We start from the raw sequence: 24,676 nt of genomic DNA, 5'->3' as shown, positions 1-24,676 counted from the left end.
ACCATTTTGTCTTAGTTTTAAACTCGGATGATTATTGCAAAGAAATGGCTTCATTTTCATAAACGTAGATTTAGTCATTGCTATTCTGCTTTTTATTTCTGTCTGGAGCTAGTTATGATTTATGACCCAAATATGTATTTTTGTGAACTTTTTTTTAACTTGGACTTTATTTAATTGAAACTTTGCATCTGGATGTGGATTTCGACTTCAGACTGAAAATTTGGTTTTGTTTGAGTTTATTTTAATGCCCATTTCCTCCTCTACTTCGTGAATACGATCAAACAGAATTTGGACACTTTCAATATTTTCAATATTTTTCTACATAATTACTGTATCGTTCGCGTATTACATCAAGTAGTTCCCCGTTGGATTTTTATTCCATATGGCTGTCTTGCACGCGCTTTTTTAAATAACTGGTCTGAGTGAACATTGAACAATATTGGGGACAGAACGCAATCTTGTCTGACTCATGATTGTATGGAGATTTCGTCTGTATACAGGGTGTTTCATTGGGAAAGTAACATAGGTACGTTAACTGTAGAAAGAGGACACTTCGGCGGTCTTAAAAATGCCATACTTAATGGGGGGGTCCTAACGGGACCAAAAGCCTCTTTTGGTTTTGGGGGGATTACCATCCCCCCAAACCCCATTTCGTACTTTCATTGGGAAAGTAACATAGGTACGTTAACTGTAGAAAGAGGACACTTCGGCGGTCTTAAGAATGCCATACTTAATGGGGGGGTCCTAACGGGACCAAAAGCCTCTTTTGGTTTTGGGGGGGATTACCATCCCCCCAAACCCCCTGGTGCGGTCGTAACTATGACTCTCTTAAGGTCTTACTTCATTAATAACAAAGATACTGGGTGTTGTATATATTTTGCCAATTTCTTATTTGTTTCATAACTTTTTAACCACACTGTATATTTATTTTCTATTTGGCACGCTCATATTCTTGAAGGTGTACAATCAATTAATTTATTTAGAATTGTAAAAAATCCAGGTCCGGACTAAAAAATATTGGAAAAATATTCCGACCCAAAAAACACTCTGTGTATTAAATTTTTTTAAAATGGATTTTGCATTTGAAAAGAGGATGAAAAACTAAATTTAGTGGTATACTTTGAATTTTCGGCAACATGATTTTTCGGGTAAAATTTTGAATTTGAATTCTGAAATTATGTGAGTTGCGAGAGATCGTAGTAAAAAAAATTAAAATGTGACGTAATTTTAATTAATACAGTAAAACCTCGATAGAACGGACTTCGGAAATAACGGACAAAAAATCCGATCAAATGTAAAAAAATTAATGCTAAAAAATGAAAATTTGCATTCTGGAAGAAAAATCAGCAAGGACAAGATCTCGGCAATGCTTTGTGCTAACGCCGATGACATTATTCATCGCATGAATTGAATGCTATAATTTTTTGCGAATCTCGTAAACCTAGAGTTATCAAAGTAATCAAAGATATAATGCATCATCTGTGCTTTTCATATTATAGCGCTAATAGGGCATGGTTCACTACAGATATTTTCAAAAATTGGTTTTTTAAAGAATTTGTGCCGGCAATGAGAAAATTTCAAGAGAAGAAACGGGAAATACCATCCAGAAAATATTTGACATTCAGAAGACGGCAACTTTAATTGTATGTTTTTACCAAAAAACACATCGCTTATTCAACCCATGGATCAGTGAATAATATTGGCAACCAAACGAGTATCTACACTCACCGGCACAAAATTCCACCACCCAAAATTTTTGATTAAGTTTGACAATTTATAACTTTATTATTTGTACTCCGATTTTTAAGATTCTTGCACCAGTTTGTAGGTACATGTATTGGTATCGTTTGGTGTTATTCCGGTAACACAAAAATTTTGCTTGCATGGCATTATACGGGGGTGAGTGGAAGAGTTGTATTTTCTCCTAACTTTAAAACATTCTGTGGAAAAATGGAAGAGATGATTTTGTTTCATAGTCCTGTCATATTATCCCGGAGGCATCACTAAAATTTTGTTTTTTGAATTATCTGAATATCTCTTTTCTTGTAAGAGCTGTACCATTTTTTGTAAATAAAAACACTGATTGACTCATACAATTGAGGTTGGATTGATAAGATTAGAATGGCCCGCATGCAGCCCAGATCTCAATCCTATTGAGTATTTATGGGATGAATTAAAAAAAGTTATTCGCCGTCATCATAGGCCTCCAGAAAATTTGGTAGAGTTATGGCCCTGGTAGAGGAATATCGGGCTATTCCCCAGGCAAGGATAACACATATTGACTCGATGCCAAACAGATTGCGAGCAATCGTTGCTGCGATGGGTGGACATACCCGCTACTGAATTGTTTTGTTTTGTTGTTAATTTTCTTTCTTTTGTTAATTTTAGTTCATTTGATATTTTTAATTAAAAAAACCTTCAAAGCAGTGTTTTGATTTACAGCTCTTACAAGAAAAGAGATATTCGGATAATTCAAAAACAAAACCTTAGTAATACCTCTAGGATAATACGAAAGGAGTATGAAACAAAATCAGCCCTCCAATTTTTCCACAGAATTTTTTAAAGTTAGTAGAAAATACAACGTTTCCATTCACCCCCGTATAATGCCATCTAAGCAAAAAAATTTTGTTACCGGAATAATAAAAAACGACAACAATACATGTACCTACAAACTGATGCAAGAATCTTGAAAATCGGAGTACAAATAATAAAGTTATAGATTGTCAAACTTAATCAAAAATATTGGGTGGCGGAATTTTGTACGGGTGAGTGTATACTGCAGAAAGTTTTTAGAGGAAGCAGAAAAGAAAAAAAAAGCAAACAAAACTTAATTCCTTTTTAACTTACAGATTTGTACACTGTATCTATACAGTAAATATTTAAAAAAAATTGGTTGATTTTAAACCTATTTTTATATAACGGACGTTCGGCTTTAACGGACATCACGTCCCCCCAACTAGTCCGTTATACCGAGGTTTTACTGTACCATTATTTAATCTAAATTGAAAAAATGTTAACATTTTAGTATTTTTTTTTTATTATGGCGACAAATAATTCATAACAAATATTCACCTTTAGTTAATGAATAAATAATAAAGATTGCACAAAAAATACATAACTTTAATCAACGAACTATCTCAAAAATTAAGAAAACAGAAAAAAAATTGCTGAAAAATAACTTTTGGATATACAAAATCCAAAGTTTATAACGAGGAAATAAATAGTAGGGACGAACTTCTTGACCGGATTCGAGACGCCTTCCAAGAAATGAAGAATAACACTGACGAGATTAGGAAGTCAGTCAGTAATAACAAAAAGGGTCTTTTTTGGGTTTGTCTTTAACAAGGTGGTGGCCATTTTGAACAATTACTATTGTTTTAATAAGTTATTTTTTGGAAAAACTTTTCTTTAAATTTTTTTTTAATTTTTAATAGTTTGTTGATTAAAGTTATGCGTTTTTTGTGGACTCTTTATTATTAGTCCTGTCGCCAGGGTGGGTACAACGGCCTCCTTAATTCAGATGGACTTACCTAAGTTTTTTTTATGTATTTGGACCCGTAGAACACGAATTTTTTGGGTAACAGTTGATCCGGATGTCGATAAGATTGTTATAAACAAAGAACTTGAGGAATTACATAGCAGCGATTTTTCGCAAAACAAAATATTTTTTTGTATTTTTTGGGTGATTCTCAGCAAAAAATGGTCTTACAAGTTTTTTCGTAGGACGCGTAGTTTTCGAGATAAACGCGGTTAAACTTTCAAAAAATCAAAAAAGTGCAATTTTTGAACCGGAATAACTTTTGATTAAAAAATAAAATAGCAATTCTGATTACTGCATTTGAAAGTTCAAGTCAAATTCTATCGGTTTTGATTGTTTGCATTGCTAAAAAATAAGTTTTTATTTGTTAAATAAAGGTATAAACACATAGTGTTTCCCGGGCCCAATGCATGCGTTTTAATGGACGTAATGTACGTAGACATTCTGTATGCGCGCCTACTCGTTCGATTTCAAATTAGAAATGCATTGAAAACATCATTCAATTACTATGTGTTGATAGCTTTGTTTAACAATAGAAAAATTAATTTCTAGCAATGAAAATAATCAAAACCGATAGAATTTTACTTGAACTTTCAAATGCGGTAAGTAGAATTGCTATTTTATTTTTTAATCAAAAGTTATTCGGGTTCAAAAATTGCAATTTTTCGATTTTTTGAAAGTTCAACCCCGTTTATGCCGAAAACTATGCATCCTACCAAAAAACTTGTAAAATAATTTTTTGCTTAGAATGACCCAAAGAATACAAAACCATGTTTTGTTTTGCGAAAAATCGCTGTTATGTGATTCCTCAAGTTCTTTGTTTATAACAATCTTATCGACATCCGGATCGACTGTTACCCACAAAATTCGTGTTCTACGGGTCAAAATACATAAAGAAAACTTGGGTAAGTCCATCTGAATTAAGGAGGCCGTTGTACCCCTACTGGCGACAGGACTATATTTATTCAATAATTAAAGTTGAATTTTTTTTATGAATTATTTGTCGCCATAATAAAAAACACTGAAATGTTAACATTTTACCGATTTAAGACTATTTTAGACTATACTTTTTTTTGTTAACAGAAAATGATATACCAAAAAATTTAGATTTTGTTTCCTGTTTTACATTGTGACAAAACTTAGTATACCATTTTCTTATATCATTTTATGTTATAGTCCAAAACAGACTTTAGATTAAATAATGGTATTAATTAAAGTTAAGTCACATTTGAATTTTTTTACTTCAAACTCTCGCAATTCACATAATTTCATAATTCAAGTTCAAAATTTAAACAAAAAAATCATTTTGCCGAAAATTCAAAACCCTCTTTTAAGTGCAAAATCAATTTAAAAAAAAATAATGTACAGGGTGTTTTTTGGGTCGGAGCATTTTTCCAATATTTCTTAATCCAGCCCTGGATTTTTTTATAATTGTAAATAAATTAATTGATTGGGCACCTTAAATAATATTCGGTGTTAAATATAAAAGAAATATACAGTGTGTTTAACAAGTTGTATTTCAATTTTTTTCTACTTCGAGCTCTCGCTATTCTCATAATTTCAGAATTCAAATTTAAAATTTTACCAGAAAAATCATTTTGCCGACAATTCAAGGTATACCACTAACTTTAGTTTTTCATCCTCTTTTCAAATGCAAAATCCATTTTAAAATAATTTAATGTACAGGGTGTTGTTTTTGTGTCGGAACATTTTTCCAATATTTTTTAATCCGTACCTGAATTTTTTACAATTGTAAATAAATAATTTATTGTACACCTTAAAGAGTATTTGCGTGCCAAATATAAAATAAATATACAGTGTGGTTAAAAAGTTATGCAAAAAATAAGAAAATGGAAAAATAGATAAAACACCCAGTATCTTTGTTATTAATGAAGTAAGACCCATTAAGTATGGTATTTTTGAGACTGCCTAAGTGTCCTCTTTCTACAGACAACGTATGCTACTTTCCCAATGAAACACCCTGTATTTATCTTCAATTTTTATGATAGCAGTTTAATTCCAGTACAAATTTTTAAAGACAAGAATATCCTTGTCATCTATTCCTATATTTTTTAGCATCTGCATTAATTTTACATGCTGTACTTTATCGAATGCCTTTTCGGAGTCCACGAAGCATGCAAATACATATTTTCTTTGATCACGGGATATTTAGCGCAAAAAGTGCCACCCTACTTCCCATAGCATTTCTAAAACCAAATTTGGTATCTTTGAGATCTTCGCATTTGCGTCTAATTCTGTTGTGAAGTATTCTTAGGAAAATTTTAAAGACTTGGTTCATTAGGCTAATTAATCGATATTCTGAGCATTTTTCTAGTATTGTGTTTTTTGGGTATCGCGACAAAGATGGAGTTGAGCCAGTCTATGGGAATCACTCCAGTGTTATATATTGCATTAACAAATTTTACTACTACTGTGTATCTCTTATTAACTTTCATTAACGTTTTCAGCACCTGACGATGTCTACGATTTTTTGGAATGCCCAACGGTGGGATGTAGAGGGCAAGGCCACATAAAAGGTCCAAAATTTGCAACACATTCTACTCAAAACCATTGTCCATACTCGGAGGGAAATTTAGATATCGAAAAAATTCTGCCCGATAGATTGCTCAGTCCTGATAGAAGTCCAGCGGCAGTGGTACCCGTTTCTAGAGAACCTAAGGAATGTAAAATGTAAGTATTTATAAAGGTTACATCACACACCACTATACAATTAGATATTCACGTTACTTGACACGGCACATTACGGCAATTCTATCTGATTTTTAAATGATTTTATCTTTGGGTTGTAGAGGTGTCTATTAGAGGTACATACATTTTAAATTTATCCTCGTCTTATACAGAGATAGCCCGATCAGGGAACGCAAAATTTTACGAAAACCTCCAAAAAAATAAAGGAAGGATGAAAATTTGGGAATATGTAGTTGAACTTGTCTATTATTATATAAGAAAAAGTTTACAATTCTACATCTACATCCCCTCCATTTTACAAAAATTGTAAAATACGGGGTGAAAAAATATACGTTCAAAATAAGTCCGGAATTGGATAAATGACTAATTCTAAGTAACTTTTGTTCTATAGAGTTTTTTTACTAAGTCAATACTTTTCGAGTTATTTGCGAGTGAATGTGTTCATTTTTAACAAAAAAAAAATGTTTTTGGACGGTTTTTCGGAGATAACGCAAAAAGTAAGTATTTTAGCGAAAAAAATATTCTTAGTAAAAATATAGCTTATAAAAAACTGAAAAAATGGTGTATATGCGTGAGGTCTGCAGACCCAGTAGAAGCAGAGTTGCAGCTAATGAAATGTAGGTTCTTCTTCGTCAAATTCCAAATCGAATAAAAAACGGAGCACTTTTCGGGGAAAATTCATTTCAACTTTTTAAAAGTGTTTAAAAAAAGGTTTATTTTTGTTTTTTAAAAAAACTTCTAACATTAAAAGTAAGTGAGTTATGCTCAAAATATTGTTAGTCCCTTTTATTTTTTGGTAAAAAAATGGCGAAAATCACTCCTTAATTAGCTTCTCAAATAAAATGAATCGTTACCGCTTTACAAGTTACTTTACTTATGTATTGTTTATATTATCTATAGCGATACGCTTTAATTACTATTTTTGCTAATTTTAATTTTAATATTTTTTCTCAAAACGAAATAATATGGGTCATATAAAGCCACCGATAATATACAAAACAGACGCTAAGAAAGACATGATTTTACGAAACGAATGCATCCCCTGACCATATGTTTTTGGAGTGGCAGTTTAACAAACTGAAGCCCACATAAATTAGTTACCATATCAGACGTTTATGTCAACAACTCACTATGTATTCGAGAGTGTTTTTTGTTGTAACTGCGAAAGTATACACCAGACCTAATAAATGATTTATTGCTCAGTCATCTGGTCAGAGGGAAGAAAGATAACAGTAATCGTTGTGGTTTCTCTATTCAGTCACGACACAGCGGGTGAACGAATCACACACAAATCGTTCGGCCCTTTTTCGAGAGAGACCTACGCGCAAATACCTTTTGTTACGAAAATAAATAAATATTTACCGTTCGTTTTATTATATTCATTTCAATTAATTCCAGCAACAGACCTACCGGAATATATCTATAAGTTTCATTGGTTCCAAGTTTAAATATTTAATTTCTTAGTTTTGAAAAAAATTGGGTTTAAAATAAAACATTTTTTTTAATTTTGAAAAAAATCGTAATTCTTTATGGAATTAACTTAAAAACAATTAGCAATACCAAAAATCTCAAAGAGTAATAAAATGTACGTTTTGCTTTTCTGAATATTTTTGATTTTTTGTTTTCTTGTTAGACAAAAATTGGTTATGCTATGGCTGTTCAAAATTTGCCTTAACTCGTGATTAGTTACTCGTTCAAGCCATTTTAACTACAGCTTTTTTAAAACGAAGCACTTTGAACCGATGAAACTTACAGATCATATACAGGGTGTCCCGGACTAATTTACCCACTCTATATCTCTTAAACGAATAGAGATTTTCGAATGAGACAAAAGCTGATCTATTCCATTTGTAATACACTGTAATATGGCGTAGAAAAAATCATCCCCTAAATATTCATCCCTTAGTTACAAAACCTAACTTTAATTTTAATAGCACCCTGTACATTTTTTTATAGTTTTGGATGTGGTCTTCGATCGTCTATTCAACACATTTTTTAACAATAAAATCGGTTAGTAAGTAATCAAGAAAAATATCAGTTTATTTTTGATAATTATGTGTCCCAGACTAACGGCCGATTGCATAATGAAGTTAAAGGAGGCTTGCCCTTTTTATCAAAAGCCCTCTTTAACTTTAAAGTGCAGATTTCGGACCTTTAAGTCCCTAAAGTCTCCTTTAAAGGATACATAACCTATTTTGTCGAGTTGAAAACACAGTTGTTTTTGTATTTAACTTTAACAGTCAATAATAATTATTATATTATTACTAGGATTAATTAATTGTACTTTAAAAGCACAATTATGTATAATTTTGAAACATCTACTTCAAGAAATTTATTGTATTCAGAAGGCCAAAAATTAACCAGAACAGATTAAGAACAAACTGTTTTGAACAATAATAATATGATGATCTGGATTTTTATCAAAGATTTAGGTTGAAAACAAACAGTTTTGTGTGCCTTCTTAAATAGAAAACCAAATAACTTTGCCTACTATTAGGTAAGTGACTAAAAATTTGTTGATGTAAGTAAAAACAATGCTGTTTATTTATTTTAGAGGTGGATGCATTACTCCCATGCAACAAATTCTGTTGGATTTTATGCATCAGGAATGCAATTAAATTTAGCTGATTTTACGGCAGTGTCCAGAGGTTCAGCAAGTAGAATTATAAAAATAGTATCCTTTACAATTGCAAGAATCATCAAGATATGGAAAGCTGTTGAAGATTTTTACAAGATTGCTGTATTCTCTAGAATAATGAGTGCAATGGGTTATACTTTAATTAAATGTATATTCTGCAGGTGTCCAGGATGCAGAAATTTTCAGGTCCAGAAAATCATTTTTTGCATTGAATGTTCAGTCAGTGATGCAAAATTTAAAATTAGAGATATTGTTGTACTGTGGCCATCAAATAAGACATTTTTAATAATAGTAGGCTGAAGCATAATTCAGGGGCTTAGAATCACACAAACTTAGCTACATTTTGTTTTATTTTCGTCTACAGAAATATTAGGGTTACAGTAACTGAATGTTATAATATGTAGGTACCTAGCCTAGGTATGCATGTCCAAATCAGAACTAAAGCAGGTGGACATACGTTCATGTGAATCTTAAAGAAGTTTAATGTAGTTATGTTTGTTTGACCCTAACACCCTGAATTTTGAAAGTGGTATCTTTGGCCATTACATATTGGTTGGTGACAGTGACGAACAAGGAATGTAGTAGAACAGCAATATGGGTTGTGGAAATGAAGATTTCCTATACTCCGCTTAGGAACGAGACTACAATTAGAAAACATGACTGTGATTGTTGCAGCTAGAGTGCTTGATAATATTGCCATTGATATGGATGACAATTTTCCTGTGAATAAAACTGAAGATGAAGCAAACAATGAATAATTACAACCGATAAAAAATAATGAAAATATTTCAGAAAACAATATAGCTGTGTTAATAAATGAACACTTTGGTAGATTGTAAATATGTTTATTAATAAATACAAAATGAATGTATTGAACTTTTTATTTATTTTAGTTTATCCCATTTTTTTATAGACCTGGATCCCACGTACCAAAAAAAGTTGATTAATAGCAAGCTGAAAATTTGTTAATAGCTTAACGGTGTCTGTCGGACAAACTTTGATGTATGGGAACACTGGAATGGGTGAGTTTTAATTGTGGAACAGCTTAAAAATTTGGAACGTAAAACTACGAAAACGTTCCACGTATTTTGTTGGACAGAATTTAAAATTGATTTGTTACCAAGGTTGTCCGACTAGACACCGTTAAGCTATTAACAAATTTTCAGCTTGCTATTAATCAACTTTTTTTGGTGTGCGGGATCCAGGCCTATTAGGTAGTTTTATTTTTAAATCCAATAATTTTATTTTTTTATATTAAATGAACATTAGCTTGCCTGTACATGGTACTCAATTATTTGGATAATTTAAATGATTTTTAACAAATAAAATATTGTACCGATCTTTCCTTTATTCTTCACATTTATTTATTATATTTCTATAACTTTTTATCTTTTGTAACAAAAGAAGTTCCTCCTCTTTGCTAAAGTTTGTAGAAATAATTTTTTGTTATCTCGTTATATGTCCATTTTTTTAGATTTCACTCTTTTTTGATGAGTAATTAAGTAATAGTAGGTGTATATAATTATTAAATAATAGTAATACAATAATAAAATTAAAAAGTAAGTATTAGGTGATTAAAAACTTACAAAGAAAAGTAGAGTAATAATAAATATATAGAAATAGTGATAACAATAAGTAATAATAATTATTATAATAATTAAGTAATAATAAGTAACTTTTTGTAGTAAAACAAAAATTATATGAGTAGTATCCGAGAGTAGGTATCCTACAAAACGGTACAAACTGGCAAAATGTATGACATTCAAATGTCATTATTTCCATTTTAGTTCAAATATAACATAATTCAGTTTAACCAACAGTATAAAATTTCATTAAAACATACTTTACTAAAAGCATCCTTTAAATCGAGTTATGAAATCAAAATCTTTAACAGCCGCTTTAAAGTCCACTTTAACACGCTTTAAAGTCCACTTTAACATAAAGCCTCCTTTTATTAAAGTCCACTTTTTCGAATGATTATGAAATCGGCTGTAATTTATCCAGGCTATATTTCTTAAACGAATAAAGATTTTCGAATGGGACAAAAACTAATCTATTCCATTTGTAATACACTTTAATATGGCGCAAAATCATCCCCTAGTTACAACCCCTAACTTTATTTTTTTTAATAGCACCCTGTAACTAAGGGATGAATATGTAAGAGATGATTTTTTTCTACGCCATATTAAAGGGTATTACAAATGAAATAGATCAGTTTTTGTCCCATTCGAAAATCTTTATTCGTTTAAGAAATATAGCCTGGTATAAATTAGTCTGGGACACATAACTAAGTATTTTCTATGGGAAATAAGCCACAATTTTACTAAAAAATGAATTTATTAACGTTTCGAAGCCCAAATCAGGTTTCGTTGTCAAAATACAAAATACTATTAAAATAAACAAAAATGTTGTTGCTAAGTAAAAAAATTCTTCTAATAATTTATTTAATCTGACTCATTTATATTGGCAATTCAGACGTATATTAACAATTATTATATAATATAATTACGTATATTATTATAATATAATTAACAAAAATAAACTGATATTTTCTTGATTATATCTTGATATCTTCTCTGAATAACCGTCCAAAAACATGTTTTATTTTATTAAACATGAGCATATTCACTCGCAAATAACTCGAAAAGTATCGACTTAGTGAAAAAACTGTATAGAAGAAAAGTTGTTTAGAATCAGTCATTTTATCCAATTCCGGTCTTATTTTGAATGTATTTTTTCATCTTCGACAGGGGGGTATTCCCCTCCATTTTTGTAAAATGGAGGGGATGTAGAATTGTAAACTTTTTTTTTATATAATAATAGACAATTTCAACTACCTATTCCCAAATTTTCATCCTTTCTTTATTTTTTTGGGTCAGATTGTTCTTTGATCTAACTGTTAATTAACCAAAAACTGTGTATTTAATATTTAGCGGTTAATAATAATTACCACATGCATGCATTGTTCTTTTTAAGATCTAGTCCATACTTTTTTGCTTTGTTTTTTGTCCTTGGTTTGGAACCTGTAGCCATGTAAAAACATATAAATATTAGTATTCACTTATACATGATTGTCCAGGTGACACATTTCACGCTTAGAGGTTCATCAGAGCGACTTAAATTAATTAAAGCACGCTAAACGATGCATTTAGAAAATGCAAGTAATTGATATCAGACAAGGTGATTCATTAAACCGTTACTTATTAATATCATGAGTGGGAGTGTGCAAAGGAAAAGTAGCCCGATCAGGGAACGCAAAATTTTACGAAAACCTCCAAAAAAATAAAGGAAGGATGAAAATTTGGGAATAGGTAGTTGAAATTGTCTATTACATATTATATAAGCAAAAGTTTACAATTCTACATCCCCTCCATTTTACAAAAATTGGGGGTGAACCCCCTTCTTGGGGGTGAAAAAATATACGTTCAAAATAAGTCCGGAATTGGATAAAATGACTAATTCTAAGTAACTTTTGTTCTATAGAGTTTTTTTACTAAGTCATTACTTTTCGAGTTATTTGCGAGAGAATGTGTTCATTTTTAACCAAAAAAAAATGTGGACGGTTTTTCGGAGATAACTCAAAAAGTAAGTACCTATTTTAGCAAAAACAAGTATTCTTAGTAAAAATATAGTTTATAAAAAATTGAAAAAAATGGTGTATGCGTGAGGTCAGACACAGTAGAAGTAGAGTTGCAGCTAATGAAATGTAGGTTCTTCTTCGTCAAATTCCAAATCTAATATTTCAATCTGAAATAACCAAAAAACGGAACACTTTTCGGGGAAAATTCATTACAAATTTTTAAAGTGTTTAAGAAAAGGTTAATTTTTGTTTTTTAAAAAAGCTTCTAACATTAAAAGTAAGTGAGTTACGCTCAAAATATTGTTGGTCCCTTTTATTTTTTGGTAAAAAATAGCGAAAATCACCCCTTAATTAGCTTCTAAAATAAAATTAATCGTTACCGCTTTACAAGTTACTTTACTTATGTATTGTTTATATTATCTAAAAATTTCATTGGTTCAAAGTTTTGAAAAAAATTGGGTTTAAAATAAAACATTTTTTTTTAATTTTGAAAAAAATCGTAATTGTTTATGGAATTAACTTAAAACAATTAGGAATACCAAAAATCTAAAGGACAGATATATAATGGACAGATATCGAAACTCAATTCAGGCAGTAAAGGCATATCCAGGAGCAGACGTATCCTCTGATCACAGTCTTCTTATTGCTAGGTTTCAACTTCAACTAAAAAAGACGCAAAAAAGCCGCAACAACAATAAACTTAACATACAGAAACTAAAGTCTGAAGAAACAAAAGAAAATCTGAAACACGAAATCAACACAAATCTAGACAGAAACCCAGGAAATAATTGCAACGTAGAACAGCAGTGGCAATTCTTCAAAACCTCTATATTAGAACCAAGTAAGAAAGTACTTACTACAACCAAATGTAAGAAAGAAGAATGGATGACGGAGGAAATTCTAGAGTTGATGAATGAAAGAAGAAAAAACAAAACCATTAATAAGACCCGCTATAAACAGCTTCAAAACCAAATAAGAAGAAAAATTAGGGAGGCTAAAGAAACCTACTTCTCTGAAAAATGTAAAGAAATAGAAGAACTGCAAAACACATATGACAACTTCAACCTACATAAAAAAGTCAAAGAACTAGCCGGAATAGGAAATAAAAGAAGCTCCAATATATTGCTCGACAAAAATGGAAATATTATAATGGAGACAAAACGAAAACTACGACGATGGAAAGAGTATATCGAGGAACTATTTCATGACCAGAGAGAAGCTAGCACATCCGTAGATAGCCAAACGGGAGATGTAGGCCCAGAGATAACCAAATCAGAGGTTAGTCAGGCAATAAACTCTATGAAAACCAATAAATCTGCTGGTCCAGATGAATTGCCTAGCGAGCTGATAAAGTTGGTCAACGAGAAAAACCTGGACATAATAGTAGAACTATTCAACGCTATCTATACTACAGGAATCATCCCTAGAGAAATGTTGACATCAGCCTTTGTGTGTTTGCCAAAGAAGGTGAATGCAAAAGAATGCAGTGACTACCGAACCATAAGCTTAATGTCACATACCTTGAAAATTCTATTGAAAATTATCCACGCCAGAATACACTCTAAACTGGAGCTGGATATTAGTGACACTCAATATGGGTTGCGCAATGGTATGGGTACCAGAGAGGCATTATTCTCCTTCAACGTGCTGACACAGAGATGTTTGGATGTTAACCATCCTCTTTACGTCTGTTTTATAGACTACAATAAGGCGTTTGATAAAGTAAAACATGATCGACTCATGGAAATCCTAAAAAATAAAAACCTAGATGAAAGAGATTTAAGACTAATAACACACCTCTATTACAATCAGCGAGCAATAGTAAGAATTGAAAAAGAAACATCTGAAGAAATGGAAATAAAGAGAGGAGTCAGGCAAGGCTGCATACTATCACCTCTATTATTTAACGCTTATTCTGAAGAGGTAATGCGAGAAACTCTGGAAGATGAAACAGTCGGCATAAGAGTAAATGGAGTCTTAGTTAACAACATAAGATATGCAGATGATACAGTAATAATAGCCGATAGTTTACAAGACCTGCAAAAACTCATGAGTAAAATAGTAAGGTGTAGTAGGGAGTACGGACTCTCTCTCAATATCAAAAAGACGAAGTTTATGAAAATTAGTAAAAACAACCATAATACTAATGAAATCTTGATAGTAGAGGGCCAGCAGATCGAAAGAGTAAAAAAGTACACTTACCTAGGAACACTTATAACAGAAAATAATGACTACACTGCAGAAATAAAAGTCAGAATCGAAAAAGCACGTTCTAATTTTATAAAAATGAAAAAGGTCCTATGTAGCAAAGATTTAACATTAGCTCTTAAAGTACGCCTAACAAAATGTTACGTCTACAGTGTTCTATACTATGGAGTGGAATCATGGACGTTAAATGTAGAGACAATGAGACGACTTAACGCCTTTGAAATGTGGACCTATAGAAAAATTATGAGGGTTTCCTGGGTAGATAGAGTTACAAACAATGAAGTACTGAGAAGAATAGGTAAAGAAAAGGAAGTTGAACTTACAATTAAAGAAAAGAAGCTACAGTATCTCGGACATGTGATGCGGGGCGAGAAGTATGGCATCCTACGACTCATAATGCAGGGAAAGATAGATGGCAGAAGAAGCATCGGAAGAAGACGAATTTCATGGTTGAAGAACCTGAGAGAGTGGTTTGGATGCAGCTCGAAACAACTATTTAGAGCTACTGCCTCAAAAATTAAAATAGCTATGATGATTGCCAACCTCCGTAGCGGAGATGGCACCTGAAGAAGAAGAAGAAGAAAAATCTCAAAGAGTAATAAAATGTACGTTTTACTTTTCTGAATATTTTTGATTTTTTGTTTTCTTATTAGACAAAAATTGGTTATGCTATGGCTGTTCAAAATTTGCCTAAATCGTGATTAGTTACTCGTTCAAGCCATTTTAACTAGAGCTTTTTCAAAACGAAGCACTTTGAACCGATGAAACTGACGGATCATATAAATAATACATAGACAAAGAAACTTGTGAAGTGGTAATGTTAAAATTTATATGTGATGCTAATTAGGGGGTGATCTTCGCGATTGTTTTACCAAAAAATAAAAGTGACCAACAATATTTTGAGCGTAATTCACTTATTTTTAATATTACAAGTTTTTTTAAAAAACAAAAATAAACCTATTTTTAAACACTTTAAAAAAGTTAAAATGAATTTTCCCCTAAAAGTGCTCCCTTTTTGGGTTATTTCACATTGAAATATTCGATTTGGAATTTGACGAAGAACCTACTTTTCATTAGCTGTAACTCTGCTTCTACTGGGTCTACAGACCTTATGTATACACCATTTTTTTACACAATTTTTTATGGGCTATATTTTTACTAAGAATATTTTTTTCGCTAAAATATTTACTTTTCGAGTTATCTCCGAAAAACCGTCCAAAAACATGTTTTATTTTGTTAAACATGAACATATTCACTCGCAAATAACTCGAAAAGTATTGACTTGTTGAAAAAACTTTATAGAAGAAAAGTTGTTTAGAATTAGTCATTTTATCCAATTCCCGTCTTATTTTGAATGTATTTTTTTCATCTTCGAGAGGGGGGTATTCTCCATTTTTGTAAAATTGGGGGGTGTAGAATTGTAAACTTTTTCTTATATAATTATATAGACAATTTCAACTACCTATTCCCAAATTTTCATACTTCCTTTATTTTTTTGGGTCAGATTGTTCTTTGATCGGACTAAAGGACGTAACATGGATTATACAGACATGGAAATCTATGCTACGCAGACTATGATTTCCTAATAGCAGAGAATGAAGCAAAGGCTCTCAAATCGTTTTAGCATAAAAAGAAAAGGTCTGAATTAGTGAATAGCAATTGAAAAAAGTATAACTCCTTCAAAATAAACTGATATGATGTTGACAAATTGGAAGTTAATGGAAAGGTAATAAAACAAAAAACGAATTTTAAATATCTGGGACAAAAATATGCAGCTCAGGCAACATGGAAAATTAAGTAAGGCGCAAAGCAACAAAAACTAATAATGTAACCTGCTGCCTAAACAACATAATATGAAGAATATACCTCTGGATGTAGATGTAGATATAAAAATAAAGTGTTTTTAAACAACAATTCGCGTCATTTAGGTAAACATACATTGCATAAACAAGACCTGATTTAAGTACGAGTTATGGAAACAACAGAGATCAAAAGACAGAAAAATATCCGAAAAACTTTATATAATAGGGAAAGAATTGAAGAAGGCAGCGCAAAATAGATCTGGCAAACAGATGGGTACAAAACGATAAATAGAATGGAACAAATATTTCGACACAAATCGCCAACATTACAAAGCATTCAGAGTCTTAAAAACACTTCAGAGGATACCGAAGATTTAACAGACACTTAGCAAATTAAGAATAATGAAGATTTAATTCAACCTAATGAAAATAAATGCAGTGTTAGCGCTGCCTCTAATGTAGCCCTTTATTGGGATTTTACCTTTTAATCTTTTAACTTAATCCTCTCAGATGAAGATACATTTTTGAGCTGCGCAGAAATGCCCCTTATGTGTGCACAGTCCATCGTAAGGTTTTGTGAAATCTTAAAGATCTTAAGCAATTAGGATTAAATTGTTCTGAAGATAAAATTAGAGTTTGATGTTAATATTGAGAATAAAATAAATTTGAAACAAAACACATACTTACAGTGGGTGATCATATTATTAGAGCTACCTCAGGAAATTTTACTTTTGTTTAATAATGGTATGTAAGTTTTTTCTTTATACGGTCCACGTTGCCTTTGAAACTTTAAAAATGGATGATGTTTCTGTTGGAGTGATTAGTATTGAATATTAAAGTTTTTATTTCTGCTATTTTCCTTGGTGAGATGTCTTTGGATTTCCCATGATGTTCTGGTACCACTAGTGTAACGAACGCGCAATTTTTACTAAATTCACAAAAAATAGTATAGGCCTGTCAGAATATCACTAGAGAGCAATAGAAACTCGCAAAGTTTATTATAACTCTAAACACCAAGAATACAAAATAATAGGCATACGAGTTGCAAGCTAGGCTGGGCAGCACTGACAAACAATGGCATCTTAGTCACCCATTGCCACACATGCGTGTTGCCACTATTGTCAGGTTATTTATTGCACTTTCATAAAGTGTTTCAAGACAGCCAAATGGAAACAAATTCATTAATATATGATACAGCTCAATTATATACCCTTCCTCTAAAACATTGAATTTTACTAGGTGGCTCTAAAGCCCGGAAGGTAGTATCAAATTTAACCGGAGCATTTTAGCATGGTTGTTTTCTTTTTATTTAGTTAGGTGTTCAAAAGCTTTTTAACAAGTGATGTGTCAGCTGGCCCAAAACCGGGGATTTTAGGCAAGAAAAGGTAAAATGTAAAACTTGATGGAAAAACGCTACAACTTATATGTCAAATATTTATTTCCGTGACTTACGTGTATAATAGCCAAGAATACCTAGCTACTGGCTTTCACCCAGACGACTCGGGTTCAATTCCTGGCCATGAAAATCTTTTTTGTTTTTAAAATTGACATTTTGATTTGAAAAATAATTATTTTTTGATAATACCACGTTTTTATTATTTATACGACACAATATAAAAAAAGTATTTATGTATTTTATAGAATCGTAAACTTTGCATTGGATCAAATACATTCAGCTGACGCTTTTTTCTTACAATCTAAAATTCATAAATTAATGATTTATATACTTTTTAATCATTGCCAAACTACATAGTTCAAGAATATTTTTTTATTATTAACTAGCTGACCCGACCAACTTCGTACCGCCTTAGAACTAAAAAATAATGTTTAAAAGTTAAATACCTAAAAATTACCAGAAAGCCAAAAAATACTCAAAAATATTGCCTATACTTTTTTTCTAATAAACAATATTGTTTTGGTGGTGTCTGCGTAAATAATGATTACTTAGATTGGTCGTATTAACTCAGAAACCTTTCCGGGTTCATGTACAACAATTTTACTTGAGGTCATCATATTATGATCAAATGCATAGTTTACGATTCGATAAGGGGCATACAGACAAACATTCATTTTTATATATTATAGAGAACAAGGAAATATTTAGATTAATAAGGGGTTGGTGATAGAAAAGTGAAAAATTAGGGTCCAAAAAATATAAAAGAAAGTCGGGGGGGCAACCCCCTTTTTCACTTAGATTGGTCGTACTAACTCAGGAAGCTTTAGGGGATTATGTACAACAACTTTGTTTATTAAGGAGGCCAATCATAATAATAATATTATGATCAAATGCATAGTTTATGATTCTATAAAAGACATACAGACTTTTGATATTGTGTCGTATAAATAATAAAAACGTGGTATTATAAAAAAATAATTATTTTTCAAATCAAAATGTCAATTTTAAAAACAAAAAAGATTTTCAGGGCCAGGAATTGAACCCAAGTCGTCTGGGTGAAAGCCAGTAGCTAGGTATTCTTGGCTATTATACACGTAAGTTACGGAGATAAATATTTTGACATATAAGTTGTAGCGTTTTTCCATCAAGTTTCACATTTTATCTTTTCTTGGCTAAAATCCCCGGTTTTGGGCCAGCTGACACATCATTTGTTAATGAGCTTTGGAACACCTAACTAAATAAAAAGAACACAGCCATGCTAAAATGCTCCGGTTAAATGTGACACTACCTCCCGGGCTATAATAATATGATCACCCACTATACCTTGTCAGATAGTATCATTAGTTTTTTTCCTGGTTTTTCCTCATCATTTATTTACAACGGAATTACTAACGAGAGAATTTTACTGTCATGGTTGGATGTGGTTGTCTTTTCGAAGAGAAAACACATGCTATGCTTTTTCTGAGGGTTATTCTCAAATTAAAGTTAATTTCATGTAATAGAATGAACTATCTTTCAAAATAAAGTCGTTCCCAGAACGCACTGGGAATTTGTTCTGGTTCTATTTTTAGGATAATTTCTAAGCATTTCATAACTGGATTTTCCGTTCATTGATGAATATTACGCTCCCCTGACATATGTTTACGTTCTAGACCTTACCCCTATCTTCTTCTTCCTCTATGTATTCTCATAATATTAGTTACTAAAAAGTGTATCGTTATCTCGTAATATACAGGGTGCCCATAAACTCTCCTGACATACGAAGACATGCAGGAGATTCCTCAGATTATTGGAAGACAATTTAACCCAATTCACCTAGTCCGAAAAGATTTTCTAAAGAAGCTCTTTGAAGATGGGATCTTTTAAATAGTTTTTTTAATACTTACAGAACGCTTCTATTCCAGAGATAAATCGATTTCATCAAATGCAAATTTCTAGAATCGGTCATAGGCGTCCGTTTTGGGTAGGGCAACGGTTATTTTATCGCGTATCTTTTTTGTCTTTAACTTTTAAGCATTTTTGACACTGTATTATTAAATTGTGAGGTATTCTAGTACTAAAAGGTACTCTTACTTTAAGCTAGTAGAATATACCGTTTTCTAGAAAAATAGATATGAAAATTTTTTGTTTTTTGAATTAAAAAAAATTAAAAATTTTCTATTTAGAACACCGAAAACTGGTAGTTTTATTTATCTTCTAGAGATAAATCGATTTCATCAATTGCGAATTTCTAATACCGGTCATATGCGTCCGTTTTGGGTAGGTCAACGGTACTGCAGTACCTCACAATTTAATAATCCAGTGTAAAAACTGCTTTAAAATTCAAGACAAAAAAATTATGCGATAAAATATCCATTGCTCTACCTAAAATAGACGCCTCTGACCGGTACTAGAAATTCGCAGTTGATGGAATCGATTTATCTCTGGGATATAAATAGGCGTATACGTTCACAGAAATAAGGAAAAAAATATCCTGTTGGTGACACAACCCCCTCCAGGCCGAAACCAAATTTTTCGAGTAGTATGGCCATCTATAATAATAACCTATATGTTTCCTGCAGCCGATTTTGATGATATACATAGTTATAAACAAATGAAGATCACAAAACGGTAAATTTTCGCTTTTTTCGTCTATTACTAAAATATTGGGCATTTTAAATAAATTTGAGAGTTATAAACTATAAACCGTATAAAAAACTTCCATATTGCGTTCGCTGAATATTTCTATCCTTATTGGTTGCTTAGAAAATTGCAAAATAAATCATAAATTTTGAGTTTTTATAAATATTCATCTTATGTAAAAATTAACTTAGAACCTTCTTATTACACGGAATGCTGAGACTTATGGTGCTTAATTCATACCCTAAATTTCAAAGCAATTGGTCAAATAGTTTAAAAGTTATTTTTTTTTTGTTTATCTAAAATTAATTTTTTTTGCAACACTGTAAGTCAGAAAATGATGAAGTTACAGTAATATTTTGGATAGTTTATGAAAGAAGAAAATTTACAGTATTAATTTAATTTAAAAAAAATAACAAAAAATAATTATAAATATTGCAAAATAATTTTGCAAAAACATGTGAATTAAAAAAATTGGGGGGCTAACTTTGTCCCTAATTGTCCTAGGACAGTTGTTTTTCTTTCTAAATGTGTATAAAAATTCAGTCTTTCTAAATATGAAAAAATAATTTTTCTACGGGTAACGTTTAAAAAGTTATTCTATTTGTTTATAAGTTAGCAAAAAATCGACATGTTTTTGCAAAATAATTTTACAGTGTTTAAAATTATTTTTTGTCATTTATTTTTAATTAAGGTAATTATAAATGTTCTTCTTTCATAAACTGTCCGAAGTATTATTGTAACCTCATAATTTTCTGACTTATAGTGTTGCAAAAAAAATGAATTTGGGATAAACAAATTAAATAACTTTTAAACTATTTGACCAATTGCTTTGAAATTTAAAATATAATTTAAGTACAAGAAGTCTCGGCATTCCGTGTACTAAGAAGATTCTAAGTTAATTTTTACCTAAGTTATGAATATTTATAAAAACTCAAAATTTATGATTTATTTTGCAATTTTCTAAGCAACCAATAAGGATGGACATATTCAGCGAACGCCATATTGAAGTTTTTTATACGATTTCTTACTCTCAAATTTGTTTAAAGTGCTTAACTTTTTGGTAATAGACGAAAAAAGCGATAATTTACCATTTTTTGATCTTCATTTGTTTATAACTATGTATATCATCAAAATCGGCTGCAGGAAACATATAGGTTAATAATATAGATGTCCATACTACTCAAAAAATTTGGTTTCGGCCTGGAGGGGGATGTGTCACGAGAAAAATCTTATTTCTCTGGACTAGTACCCATTTTCGTTTTTCTAAATAGAAGCGTTCTGGAGGTATTTAAAAAAAAAACTAATTACAAGGCGCCATCTTCAAAGAGCTCTAGCTCTTTTCGTGAGCATTTTCGGACTAGGTGAATTGGATTCAATTATCTTAAAATGATCTTAAAATGGTCTTCGTTTGTCAGGAGAGTTTCTGAACACCCAGTAGACTCTAATATTCAAAAAGGTCTCTTTATCATCCGAACAAGCTGTACGTAATACTTTCCCATTCTGACTGTCTCTCCATGATATATACTAAGAATTTGGCGTAGAAACCAACTTTTAAAACCCTCAAGAATATATCCTCATGGATATATTCTTTAACGTACATGCTTCAATTCTGTACAACAAAACAGGCCAAACGTAATACAAATATCTTATAACTTAATATGAATTAAAATGAAACGTACGAAGTTTCAAGAAAATATTTTTGGCTTGTTCTACTCTGCTCTTTATTTCAGTCTCCACTATCGTTTAACAGACAACCCAAATATTTTAACTGTTTGACCTTCTCGATTTCTTCTTCAGCTACGTTCATATATTTGTATTTGGCTAATTATTTCTATTTATAATCATGCCTTTTATCCTATTGAAGTAAGTTGATGTTATCTGCCATTATCACTGTGTCGTCAACGTACCTAATGTTGTTAACAGATATGTCGTTCACTTTAATACCCTTAAAGTATTCTGCCACTGTCACCCACTGTATACCCTAGGGATAGCAATCGGAGTACCCACTGTATACCCAGCTCGATATACCAAAGATGTATTGGGGTAGTGGTGTAGTCCTACCACTTCATCACATTGTAACTTGAAAGATTTGGAATACTTCGGTACCTGTTTGGAATTAATTCATTACAATTTGTCAGTTTCCCTTTCAATTAATAAATATAATATGGCTTTAATTTTAATCTGTACTAAAAACGTGTTTTATATTTATTTTAGTAAACCTCGATTAGGTCGACCTCCCAAGAATTCTCGGCCAGAACCCAAAACGGAATATATAGAAGAAGAGGATGATGAGCCCCCCGAAAAGAAACCGTGCAAAAAAATTAAGACCGAAATGAAAACAGAGCCAAACCACTTGGACAAAAACTTGGAACAAAAATGGAAAGCCCTGAGCCTAATCGAAGAATCAAATATAAAACCAGCAGAAAGAGAATCGTGGCCAAGGCATTCCGAATTTTTGCAGAGATACACAAAAGATGTTTTCGATCCTCGGTTCTGGACCAGCAAGGAGGTGATTAATTTCGTTACAAAATTGCCCGATTGCAATGTAGAGCATGAGGTGCTGCGCAAAGAAAGAATCGATGGGGAAGCCTTTTTGTCACTTACTCCAACCGATATCGTATCGATATTAAAGATTAAAGTTGGTCCCGCTATTAAATTGTACAATAGTATTGTTTTATTACGGCAGCAAATAGACAAAAAAATGTTTGCATAATGTTGATAAAAACGTGATACTTTTTACACTTTGTCTCATAATCTTTATTATAAATATTAAATCTTTAATTATTGTTGTAAATACTGTATATAAACTTTATTTTACTGATGAATATAATTTTTCATTTTTTAATACAGTGTTTCGTTTCGTAATAGAAATATTTTTTGTAAACAAAAAACTATTCTAATCCTTTCATTTTTCCCTTTCCTAATTTTTAAAATCTTCAGAATTTTCTGCACGGCAAAAACCATGTACCATGTAATGTACCATTGTTAATATCACTGAAGAGAGAGGGAAATCGATACGTTAGAGATAGCGACAGCGACTCTTTGCTGGATGTACCTATGTATAGTTGTGAATGTGCTGCGAAAGTAGGTATGTGTCGAGCAGCGGTCAATAATATCTCACGTTCTACAGAAAATATCATTCTCCGCTTAATGACATTGAATACTGATTTTTACGTAATCGTTTTATAACCTCGTCTGTTTTTTCTACTTAATCATATTATATTCATTACATCCTATCATGTGATACGTCGTACGTCTTTGTACGTTAAGCCGTTTAGACACCAGTGCCGGTTTAACCTAACTTCGGGCCCTGGGCACTAGAGATTTAGGGGCCCCCTTCATTGCTATTCGTTGTCAATTTTTTTAACAAGAAAACACATGCATTAACTATTAACGTTTATTGTAAAACCCATACATTTTTAAAAATTTTAAAAAGATTTTTAAAACAAACGAGAAAAACAGCAAACATAAAAAATATTCAAAAAAATACATTTAAAAATATAAAAAAAAAACAACAGAAAGTTCTACAGAACAACACATGACAAACAAAAAAACATATTCTAAAAAATATATGACAAAAATTAGCTTACTTTTTTTCTTGACTAGGCATTAGCAAACTGCCATATTAATACTATCAAAATTCAGTTGCTCCACTTCTTTATTTTTTATAATACGATAGTGATATCTAGGTGTTCTTGACCCTTTGACCTTCAATAAATATGTATCTTTATTCTGTTTAAAGCCAAAAAGACCGCTCGCCTGACGCATTAGAAGTTTGTATCGTCAAATAAACTTGCAGTAAAGTTAATAATTGGCAAAAGTTGCCTTTACATCCTTTATGACACCAAATTTTCAAATGTTATTCAAATTTTGACATAACGTTATAAAATGAATAATTTCATTATGTAAGTTCTCTTTGGTTTCATCAACATCTTTTTTATATTCCTCGCATAAAATATTAATTCACTTTTCGACATCTTCTTTATTTAGCGTAAAAAAACATCTAACAGCTGATGTAACATCTTTGTAGCATTATATTCTCTTTAAAAGATCTTGAGAAATATTGTGGCATATAACATTAAATAGGTACTTCAATTCTGAATATCTCTTGCCCCTAAATTGTTTCACTTTCAACTTCTTCATCGAAAATATTTTTTCTTTGTTTTTTGAAGGCCAATTCTAT

General features: G+C 31.3%; 1 protein-coding gene across 1 annotated transcript in view; it reads left to right on the top strand.

Annotated features, from left to right (window-relative positions):
• The window catches only part of LOC114327768 (lethal(3)malignant brain tumor-like protein 3), a 51,748-nt gene extending 28,410 nt beyond the window's left edge, over positions 1-23,338 (top strand). The window contains exons 5-6 of the mRNA XM_028276475.2: positions 6,007-6,229; positions 22,708-23,338. Coding sequence (XP_028132276.2) covers positions 6,007-6,229; positions 22,708-23,206 — 722 coding nt within the window. The 3' untranslated portion in view covers positions 23,207-23,338. The remainder of the gene's footprint in view (positions 1-6,006; positions 6,230-22,707) is intronic.
• Positions 23,339-24,676: the final 1,338 nt, after the last annotated feature.

The sequence above is a fragment of the Diabrotica virgifera genome, chromosome 7 (assembly GCF_917563875.1).
Source record: "Diabrotica virgifera virgifera chromosome 7, PGI_DIABVI_V3a".
Classification (NCBI taxonomy): Eukaryota; Metazoa; Arthropoda; class Insecta; order Coleoptera; family Chrysomelidae; genus Diabrotica; species Diabrotica virgifera.
This window is presented reverse-complemented; position numbering and strand designations above follow the sequence as displayed.